The following is a 10,643-nucleotide window of genomic DNA, read 5'->3' as shown; positions in this document are numbered from 1 at the left end:
TCTGTGCAGTTTTATTGTACAATCTACCAAAACATAGTCAACTTAAAAATAACAAAGCCATTTTTTAATTTGTAATGACTTACATATAAAACAATTCTAATGAAAATTAAAACAATAATCAATTTCCATAAGCGAAATAGCTTAGAAAAAATGTAAAGAAATATTAATCCAAAGAGTTACCCACTTTGATAAGGAGTAGAATCTTGTTTTCATTACTTTTCTATCTTATCCTTTAAGTAACTTAAGATACTTTTCTTAGTTAATTTACATATTTTATCTAATCTCCTTTTTGTTATTAAAATGGGTGGATTAAATTGACTTTTCAATATATTTTTCATTAAAATTTTGCTTTTTTCAATCCTTCCAGATTGGTCTTTTCTTTCACCAATAAATTTCTTATTTAAAGGGATATTTTGTAAAGAATTAAAGTTCATTTATGAAGTTGGTAAATTTCCGTAATGAATTTTATATTAGGTATAACTTGCCTCAAAATTAAGATATATATTGAATTCTCTTGGGTTAATATTACCGAATCCATGTCCAACATGCAATAAAAGTTGTATCATTGAATCCAGTATTGCAAGATACATTTCTTCTTTTGTCCAATTGGTATTAGGTTGTTCGGAAAGTTCTTTCATTTTATAAGGAAATAATAGACGCACAATATTTTTTGTTTTATATTAGTTTATTGAATTATGCACGACCGTAATAATAGAAATATAACGAAATGGACCATACCTAATTCAATAAAATAATATAAAACAAAAATTGTTCATCTATTATTACCTTATGAAGCAAAAGAAGCTTTTCGGACAACCTAATATTTATATTAAGATGTACCATTGGAGGCAACTGATCTCAAAAAATAATGAAGATAATATATGTATCGATATAAATATTTCTTATGAATAAATTTTAATTTTACTTTTTTAAATATAAAAATGCATTAGTACGTATCTGTTTGTTCTACCTGTATTCTAAAATATATTCCTAATCCAACTGCAGTATGATATAAATATTTTGACAAATCGATATCAGTATCAAATAACTTAGCAATTAATGCATGATATGTAACAGTGATTAGTGTAAGGTGGTAACGATTAATCATTCTTACAATACACACAATAAAATGGCCATCTTTTTCTAACAGAAGCACTGGTACTAGTTTACGTTTATACTTGTTTATACTTGTAAAGTGCATACTTGTTACATATTTGTATAACCAATACTTTTCATCTTACCTATTGGATCAAAATTGCTATATTGATTCTGAACTAGAAATTGCAGAAGAAAATAAGCATATACTAGAAATTTTTTACAATATACAGTAATTTCCACTTACAAAGATCAGTATACATGATACTAGTTTCTGAAAAGAGTAAGCTATATGAAAATGACTATAATTAATTATTTTAAATATCATCTCCAACGTATTAAAAAACTTTTAACTCACGTCTAAGTAACAAAAAAGCTTCTATAGGTTGTTGATTCATTAAGTATATTTCAGCAAAGAGCATAATAGTTGCAGCATTAATTTTACAGAAATAAATTTGTGATTTTACCATACTGTGCATATCTTTAAGTAATATATATGCTAATTACCACAAATTTTTCTTGACTAAATTAATCAAAGCATATTTAGCAATATCAAACAATATTTGGTAACATACAGTAGTCACTCTAGTTCGGACTATAAGGTACATAAAAAATAAAATATATTTAGGAGAATTTTTAAATAAATATTAATATTTAATTGTGTATCTTTATTTTATTTATAGTAATAATAATAGTCACATATTGGTTTTTGCCTATTGTGATCTTATCTCAATGAATACAAAGATTTTTCTTATTTTCTACTCCTATATTATAATCATCCTCAAGTCACTAAGTAAATCTTTATTTTATTATAGTAAATTATGATAGAAGTAAACAAGTTCATACAAATTTAGCATTTACGATTTAAAATAATATAACACATAAATTTTATACGACAACTTGAGAATTAGCTAATAACATTTTATGTAATCGACAAAAACTTGTCTAATTATTTTTGTCAGATTTAAACAACAAAAAAATATATATTATAATTTAAAAGTATAAAATATGTATACATAGAAATATATGTATGCCCAAATATAAAAAAGAAATAATATAAATAAACACCCAAGAATAACTATACAGGGAGTTCAAAAAAGACCATTCAATATTTATATGATACATAAGACGCATTATGCTGGTACTAAGTCATTTATCATAATAATAATCCATGTTTACTAAGACTCGTTTATTCAGTATGCTGTGTATACAAATATTAAATGGTTTTTTTGGACACTGTATAAATTATGTTTGTGACAACAGCAAATATGTAAAACAAGAAATTTTATTTTTTTGTTTACCTATTGTATATAATTTTAAAGAATAATTTTCATCTTGTACATTATCACTGTTATCTTTTTCATTTCTCTCCTTGTGTCCTTCTCAAATATATTTATATGTTCACTTGTCTCTAATAATCTCTCTGATTCATTTACCGTAGAACATGAATCTAGTGATCCAATGCCTTGATCATACTCAGATAATATATCTTCTTTTATTCCTTGAATTTTGTTTTTATTCTTAATCAATTGTTTAAAGGATGACAGTATATTATAATTTATTTTACAATTTAGTTTATGGATAATATTAAAATTTACATCCTCAGTATGTGATTGTGTGCTTATACATTCTTGTAAAATAATTTCTATAATTTCTGGATTCAGATGTCCTATCTTAAGCAATAAATTTTTCAATGTAATCCAATATTCACCGGGCATAATATATTCTTTCAGTATTTTTGAAACTCAATTTATGAATTCAAAGTCATTATTATTCACAATGGTTCATAGTGTATCAGTAATCACTTTGATAGAATATCCAGTTCTTTTCATCCATTCAATAGTACTGAATGCTATATCATTGGTTAAAACTTTTAACTCGTATAATTTTTTAACTATTTTTAATATATAACGATTATATTATACAATATATAATATATAAGATTCACTTTTCTTTGGATGGTACACAATGTCTACTTAACTTTCTTTTTTTGGGAGTATTATTAGTACCATTCTAGTTAGTACTGTTACATTTTTGACTTAATAAATCTTTGCTCTTATGAATTCTTATTTGGAGTATGTATTACATTATTTTCCTCTTCAACAAGGTTTTTATTGTTACAGTCTGAATTGTAATTTTCATTATATTTATCTTTTTTTAAATTTTGATTTAATTCTGATAGCCAGTACATCTGTCTTCTTTTTATCCGTATTTTGTCTATAATTGATTTAGTATGTTGTTTCCATGTAAGTTGTGTGTTTAAGTGGAGTCCTAGGTATTTAACTTGCCTTGTTTATGTTATGTGAGTGCCATTCAATTGGATGTAATATGATTAGTGTAATATGGTTGCATTTACTGGGATTTGTTTTTATTTGTTTATCTTGTAGCCATTTTTCTATTTTTGTGATGTGCCCTTGTAGTAATGTGACTGCTGTTTCTGGATTAGTGTGCCTGACTTGAATAAATATACCGATCGAAATTAGAAGTTACGTGTGTAAACGGACATTAGGACAATTGATGTTACAGAGTCAAAAAGTACAATGAATATTTATATATATTATAAGTTCGTCGTTTCAGGGCCGTTTGAAGCCTTAAGTGCCCATTTTTTTCTTACAACACAACTTATTTACCCCCACTTACTAAATTTTTATACCAACTAGAAGTACGAGGAGGCAGGCGCAAGTTACCATAAGTTACGAATATGCCTGTTATCAGTTAAGAAGATTAGAAAGTACAGAATTATTCGAATAATTAATTCCAACAATAAGTGTTTATATTAACAGTTATACTGTAAATAATTAGTACATGAATTTTAGAAAGCTTTTTTGATTCTTTCATAAATTTATGACATTAAATTCAAAAACTTATTACAAAGAATTCAAATAAGATATACAAATCTTTCACATAAATAAATTAAGTACAATTAAGTGTAGGGTACGTTAAATTAAAAAGAAACAGATATTTTTAATTATATAAAAAATATACGTCTCTTTTAACTATGGAAGTAATATAATTTTTAAAGTTTAATAAAAACAGCGCTTGTTTCATACTACTATAGTTGTTATAATCGAAGATACTGAGAACAGTAGTGAACGCCCCATGGCATGCCAGAAACGAGGATATATTCAGCTTAAAAATACCAACGGTCAAGGAAGAGATCGTCAGGTAAGCAGAAAAATACAAGAAAAGAACGGCAACATCCAAACCAGCTGGCTGCTGAAGCGAGCAAAACTCTCATAGAAAAAGGACTAAAAGGAAAACACCTACCTGACCTTACTAAAGAAATAAGGTAGTCAAACTCGAACATGGTATCTCGCTGGAGGTAGCCATACACATGTTATTTAGCAATTAAGTTAGAAAAATTTACCAAATGTCCAGCTCGACAAATTGTAAAGTACAAATTAAATAATAAAATAAAATAAAATTTCATATTAACTACACACAATGTATTTCAATCTATGTATTACAAATGAAACGCTTAAAATTTATGCGACTTTCCGCGTTTACATCCATGTATATATGCAAAAAATTTGAACTAAGACCTCGTCACGTGACAGCCGTATAAACGAATTATTATGTCAACCACTGATTGGAAAATTGCATTTCAATAAAAAAAAAGCAATTGTGAACGTTTCTAGCTCGTGTAACCAACCTCAACGAAAGATTGTTCACGATATTTTTCCTAAAAAGCAGCCATACCTCTCTAAAATATGCTTAAGGGTCTGGAAACACAATACATTGGACTGTCTCTATAGCGTATCTGAAGAGAATCAATGGAGTGATATGCTCATAAGCTATTTCATTTGCCAAACACGTGTTAAGTGCACCTTGTAGAAGTTGTGACAACGACCATATCCAAATTCACGTCATTCCACACTACCTGACAATGAATCTTTAAATTTTTACCTTACCTTTGCATACGGCCCAACACCAAATTTTTCCCATCACGTAGGCCACTCATCCTTTCCATGCTCTTCAACTTCGACAAACTCAACATATAAAACTGCGAGCATTCGACCACGAGACTTGTCTTGGTTACAGTCTTTTCTTTTTTTTTATTTAGTTGTTTACATTCACAATTTGTCCGATTTGGACATTTGGTAGCATTTGGGTACAGTCATGACCGCGATTTGAACAACTATTTCAATAGTTTGTAACTTGGCTACTTCATTGTAATATTGTATTTAACCACTTTTGTGAATAAAAGCATATAAAAATATAAAAGGACAGTCAAGTTAAGCTGTTGCTCAGCTCTTCCTTTTTTATCACGAATTTTACGTGACAAAGTCTACGACCAAATATAATTTTATGATCACCATTATTTAACATTCTTTTTTATCTCCATACTTTTTAACTGTGGAGATATTTGACAGATTAGTTATTCGACATAAAAATTATATTCAATCATTAGCTTTAACTTTACAGAAACTGTTATTTCCCGTTAGGTATTTACGTTTACTTTTCACGTTTATTTTCCACGTTTATTTTGCACATTTAATTTTACAATACAAAGAGAAAGAGGAAAAATCTAACCAAGAAAGTAATGCCAGAGCTATTTAGAATTGTAAAAAAGTATCTAAGTTTCGAGGGAATATTTTTCTGAAAAAAAATCCACTAACGGATCTCACGCACATTATTATTAAAAAAATAGTACCCGAAGAATACAGCAGTCTTTCCATGGAAAAACGACATTGATTGCTATGTATACAAACTTATAAAAAGATTTGCAAAAATCAGTCAGTCTATGCTTGAGGTTGATAAACAGTATTATCCAAGTTGTTAAAAGCCATTTGTTCATCGATCCAATCACGCGCTAAGGCAACATTGGCATAAACACCTGGAGTTCCACCTTCCGCGCAACCGATTCCCCATGCTACAATACCTGCTTGTAAATACGTACCAGGATTACTCTTCATGGGGCATACAAGAGGACCTCCTCCATCACCCTAAAAGAAAATTTTATATTCTATAATACATGATATATGATTTGCGTGATACTACATGATAGTACATGACAAAAAAGCTATAATGGATTTGACAACTGATTATAAGATCTATGTATAATAATTAATTTACTTTGCAAGTATCTTTTCCAGTCTCTCCACCAGCGCATATAAAGGTTTCGTGAAGACGGAAGTATTTTCCTAGTCTAGTTTCTCGAAGCTTGTCCTGACATTCTTTACGAGGCACTATCGGCAATTCTACTTTCTTCAAGATTACCTGGTAGTGTCCTTCCTTACCTATAAACCAACAAACGTTCCAATTAGAAGTTCGAGAATTTTTAAAATAAGATTGAATAGATCTATTCAAATTGAATTTCGTAATTGTATTGTGTTTATATCAGCACGCTTTCTAGTAGTTCGAAATCTACGTAAAACTGTAGGCGCTCGCCTGGAGATCTTTACCAAAAATATCTCTTCCCCAGCCACTAGCGAAACATCGAGAATTATCGAACACAGCATTTCGTTCTGGCAGGCAAACGAGATCCACGTTGTCCACGAGATTCACCGGCTCAGACAAGATCAAAATGGCGAAATCATTAAATAGAGTGCCGGCTTTATAATTTTCGTGAACGATTACTTTTTCTACTTTACGATCTTGATGAGGATATATTTCGTCCTTAGTTTGCGTGTCCCATTCTCCAGCACGAATTTTCAACTCAGATGGTTGTCTTCTATTGGAAAATTACGAGTGTTTAGTTACAAAATGCCAGGTGAATCGATGTCAATCATAATATTTAGAAGGACTAGATTATTTACCCTTGCACACAGTGGGCGGCTGTTAAAACAGCCAGCTTGTGAATCAAGGAACCTCCGCATTGATAAAGGTTCACTTTCTCATTTCCGATCATTTCTTCTTTCAATATAGCCACCATCCACGGGAACTCGCCAAATTGCGCTTCATTATCGACGGCGCCGGTAATTCTGAAACCAACGCCGTTGGGATGTCTTTGCCCGCAACCTTTTCTCTCGATTGGCGGGGGCGTAATTATTTCGTTGGACCTGTCTGGTGGCTTACAACAGACTTCCATGTAGTCCGCGCACTTGCCCCATGAGGCTCTGTATCGTTAACATTGTGTATATTTTTGAGGTTATATTTCCATAAATCAATATTATAATGAAGATACAAAGAAATAAGATATAATTTATACAATGACACTATAAAGATCCAAGTGTACAAATTTCTGGCTACACAAATTTCTCACTTCATATTTCAAAAGCCACATCAAAAGAATTTTAACTGTAATATTAGTTAGAGTGGTTGACGATATTGCTTTCATTACATAAAACGAAAAATCTATTTAGAGTAGATCCAAAGATAGTCTCATGCGGCGTGCACATTCGATTCAATGAGAATTAAAGCTCACACGAACAAGTAATAAACAAACCTGACATCCACATATTTTGTTAGACAACGAATCATCGTACATGCAAAATCAGCTTTGCTGTGTATTTATTCACATTCGATAAATATGTCCATATGTTCTTAGCGTAGATACAATCAATCCAATATTACTTGACAATCGTGCATTACTTGTGCCAATAACAGTGCCAACACTTGCCATTTTGAGACTAATCTTTAGAACTCACCCCACATAGCTAGTCTCATCATTGAAACCGGACCTGATATCAATGATTGTTTCTCCGTCGTCTGAAATGGTGCCGTTTCGACATAGATAATACGTCACGCATGTACAGTCTTCTTGTGGTTGTTTCGTCTTGTTATCTGTACCCAAAATAGTCGCCGCTGTAGTGGAGATTGGTTGGTTGGTTGGTTGAGTAAATACGTTCGATATTAAAGCATTCAACTCATTGTCCGCCATAGGGGTCTGAGTTGAAGAATTTGTCCCAGATAGGCTCGCTATCAAGGAATCCAATCCACCATCCTTTTGGGGGGCTGATACAACCAAAGAAAAGCTGGACACAGCCAGTGTCAATAGTATTCTCCACATTGCTGTGTTGAAAGTTCTGAAACAGAATTATTCCATAGATTAGAGTGGATCTTTACAATCTCAAGAGCATGAGGTGCAATGGCTCTTGAGGCCTTGAGTTCTTAAGATGGTATAAGTAGGGACTATAAGAGGATGTTAACCAGACTTTTTCCGGGTTTGGGATAAACCCTCGGCGTGATTTGTCAAGTCTCGAGAGGATAGATTGAATAATTTACTTGATTGGTCAATGAATATTTTTCGAATGAAGATTCGATTCGATTTGATGCAAGAAAAATAATCCGCTCTCGAGGCAATAAAATATTTTTATAAAGAAGACTTGTTAATCTAGTTACAACACCAGTCTCACAAGAAAAAGAAAAAAAGAAAATGCGGTTGGTTCATCGATAGTTTGCACATACCTGAATGTCCGCAAAAGGACAAAATCGATACTCAAATAGATGCCCCAAGGTAAATGTCTACGGGCATCGCAAGAGATTATAGGCTGACTACGGTAGTCTCATTTTATTTTGCATATAAAAAGAATGACTTCACGAAGATGAAACCGGTATGACGTGACGATATCCCTCCCTTCCTCTCTCTTTCCCCTTTAGATACACAAACATACGAGAAGCATTTCGAAAAATTTACCGTAGGGTAAGCTCGAGGTGTTCAATCATTAACATTGACCATTACTCGTCTTTTATGTAGTTTCATACTAATTTTTTCTAACGCTTTCAAAACATATACACGGGGTAATCGTTCATAGTCGACATTAGCGTCCAACGTAAGATAATTTATCTTCATTACACTAGTCGACGAGGCAGATTATCAACTATATTGATAAATGTAATTGTCGTTTACCTTGATAAAAAAATACATTTGATATTCAGGAAAATATTCGACTTGAAGAGGCTGTGGAAATCCGGAGAAGTTCGCGGTCTAACGAATAATAATTGGTTGGTTTCGCAATCTAACTGCAATCATTGAAATTAAGACAAGCGTTTCAAGGTTTCCTAGAAAAAATAATTATCGTTTCACTGCGTAACCAAATATAAATCAACATTTGACTGTAAACTTCGTCATGGGTGGCTGAATGCAATTAATTATCCAGCATGTTACGCAATGTTTTTAAATAATCCATGAATTCCAAATAAGCAAAGTTTTCCTGTTCGAAATTTCCAAGATTTATCGCGATAGCTTAAAAGAGATGTAAATAAAATCATTAAAGCGAAAAATCGTAGAAACATGCAGTCAGAACAATGATGCCAAGAACTAAATGTAAAACTTAACAAAGCATCGTATTAATAGGAAATTATTATGTAAGCATCTGCCCCCGCATTCGTGTCAGATCGGGTATTCGTGACACTGACCTTTTTCCTGATCTACTTGACACTATTATATAGAACCGGTTGACCATCCAGTCGAAACATCCACATTCTCGAACTGAAATATTCTTTCACTCTTTTACGTTGATTAACCGAACGAACTTGTCACTTAGATATAAAATCAACCATCAAAGATACTTTTACAGAAATTACTCTAACCGTAATAAGTACATACGTATTTATCACATTTCAAGGAAACAAGTGTTAGTATTGCCCGTCAAGGACTTCCAAGAAAACTTCCAACAATTTCTTCATACCTTTATCTTCTTTTATATCTTTATAAACAGTGTGACACATGTTGTACCTAGAATTTCTCTATAGTTCCACAAGGTTTATTTACATAATTTACAAATTGATTTTTTTACAAAAATGAAAAGAACTAAAATTTATAATCATATTCCTATTACTTTAATTATTTAATTTCGTTAAACACCAAAAGGTATATAACTACAATACAATACATTACGTTCATGTAATACGTCGTATATCAAAAACAATGGAGTACTCACTATAAATCGATCTTAAATATACGCTGCCGAGTTTTCTTCTGGAAGAGCAACACAACAGAATGTCGAGCTCACGATTTCTTCGTTTGCACATATAGCAGCCAAGCTTCGAGCATTTATGAGAGTTGCCCCCACCAGTATTCATGATTTCATGATTCTCCATTCCAGCGTTCATATATAACGCGTATTATGTTTCCTCTGAACTCTTAACCCATTCGGTATCAACGTGATCTTGCTCCCACCACTTAGGTGGTATTTCCCATGCGCAACCATGGAACTTATACGAGCAAATTTCTTTCCTTTTCGGAATAGGTAGGATTCCCTTTTTTAACAATCTCGTTATTACTTATAAATTTTTACGCTATTATTTATAAATTGTACAACTTTCTACAATACGTATGTCTTAACGCTGATTTCCAAAGGCTGTTGATATCCAAACTCGGAAGCTTGTCTTTCGAGATATTCATAATAAAAACTGAACTTGATTTCCTCTTGGATTCGTTACCGAAACAAGTTTTCGTGAATTTAAACAGTGGTATTTCTATTAGTAAAAATAAAATTCTAACAGGTCACTAACTTTGCGTATATCCATTGAGCGATAACCTCTCGAAGATTTGTATCTATCTCCATTTAATTTCAACTGCTGTTGCTTCTAAAGAACGTGTCGGGAATTTAATATGTTCTTAGAATTCGCCATTTTTTTATGTTAAGGTCAAGTAAACTCCT

The 10,643-nt window shown here is 31.7% G+C and overlaps 1 protein-coding gene across 2 annotated transcripts; it reads right to left on the bottom strand.

Moving 5' to 3' along the window:
- Positions 1–5,710: 5,710 nt before the first annotated feature.
- On the bottom strand, positions 5,711–10,080 carry LOC126873734 (phenoloxidase-activating factor 2-like). Of its 2 annotated transcripts, none has more exons than XM_050634921.1 (6): positions 9,921–10,080; positions 7,686–8,063; positions 6,855–7,154; positions 6,501–6,769; positions 6,172–6,335; positions 5,711–6,041 (listed from the first exon to the last, which is right to left on the bottom strand). In XM_050634921.1, exons 2-6 carry the CDS (start codon positions 8,045–8,047, stop codon positions 5,838–5,840), a joined length of 1,299 nt encoding a protein of 432 aa, XP_050490878.1. In that variant the 5' UTR covers positions 8,048–8,063; positions 9,921–10,080; the 3' UTR covers positions 5,711–5,837. The 2 variants fall into 2 exon arrangements, with proteins under 2 accessions (XP_050490878.1, XP_050490880.1); XM_050634923.1 differs by having other exon boundaries at positions 7,719–8,063.
- Positions 10,081–10,643: the final 563 nt, after the last annotated feature.

The sequence above is a fragment of the Bombus huntii genome, chromosome 15 (assembly GCF_024542735.1).
Source record: "Bombus huntii isolate Logan2020A chromosome 15, iyBomHunt1.1, whole genome shotgun sequence".
NCBI lineage: Eukaryota > Metazoa > Arthropoda > Insecta > Hymenoptera > Apidae > Bombus > Bombus huntii.
The sequence above is the reverse complement of the archived record's forward strand: the minus strand, read 5'-3'. Positions and strand labels throughout refer to the sequence as shown.

Coding starts and splice junctions, on each gene's coding strand:
- LOC126873734 (XM_050634921.1), bottom strand. CDS start 8,047: ATGTGGAGAATACTATTGACACTGGCTGTGTCCAGCTTTTCTTTGGTT. Junction 6,770..6,854: donor GCCGCCCACTGTGTGCAAGG/GTAAATAATCTA, acceptor ATTTTCCAATAG/AAGACAACCATCTGAGTTGA. Junction 6,042..6,171: donor CTGGAAAAGATACTTGCAAA/GTAAATTAATTA, acceptor ATTTTCTTTTAG/GGTGATGGAGGAGGTCCTCT.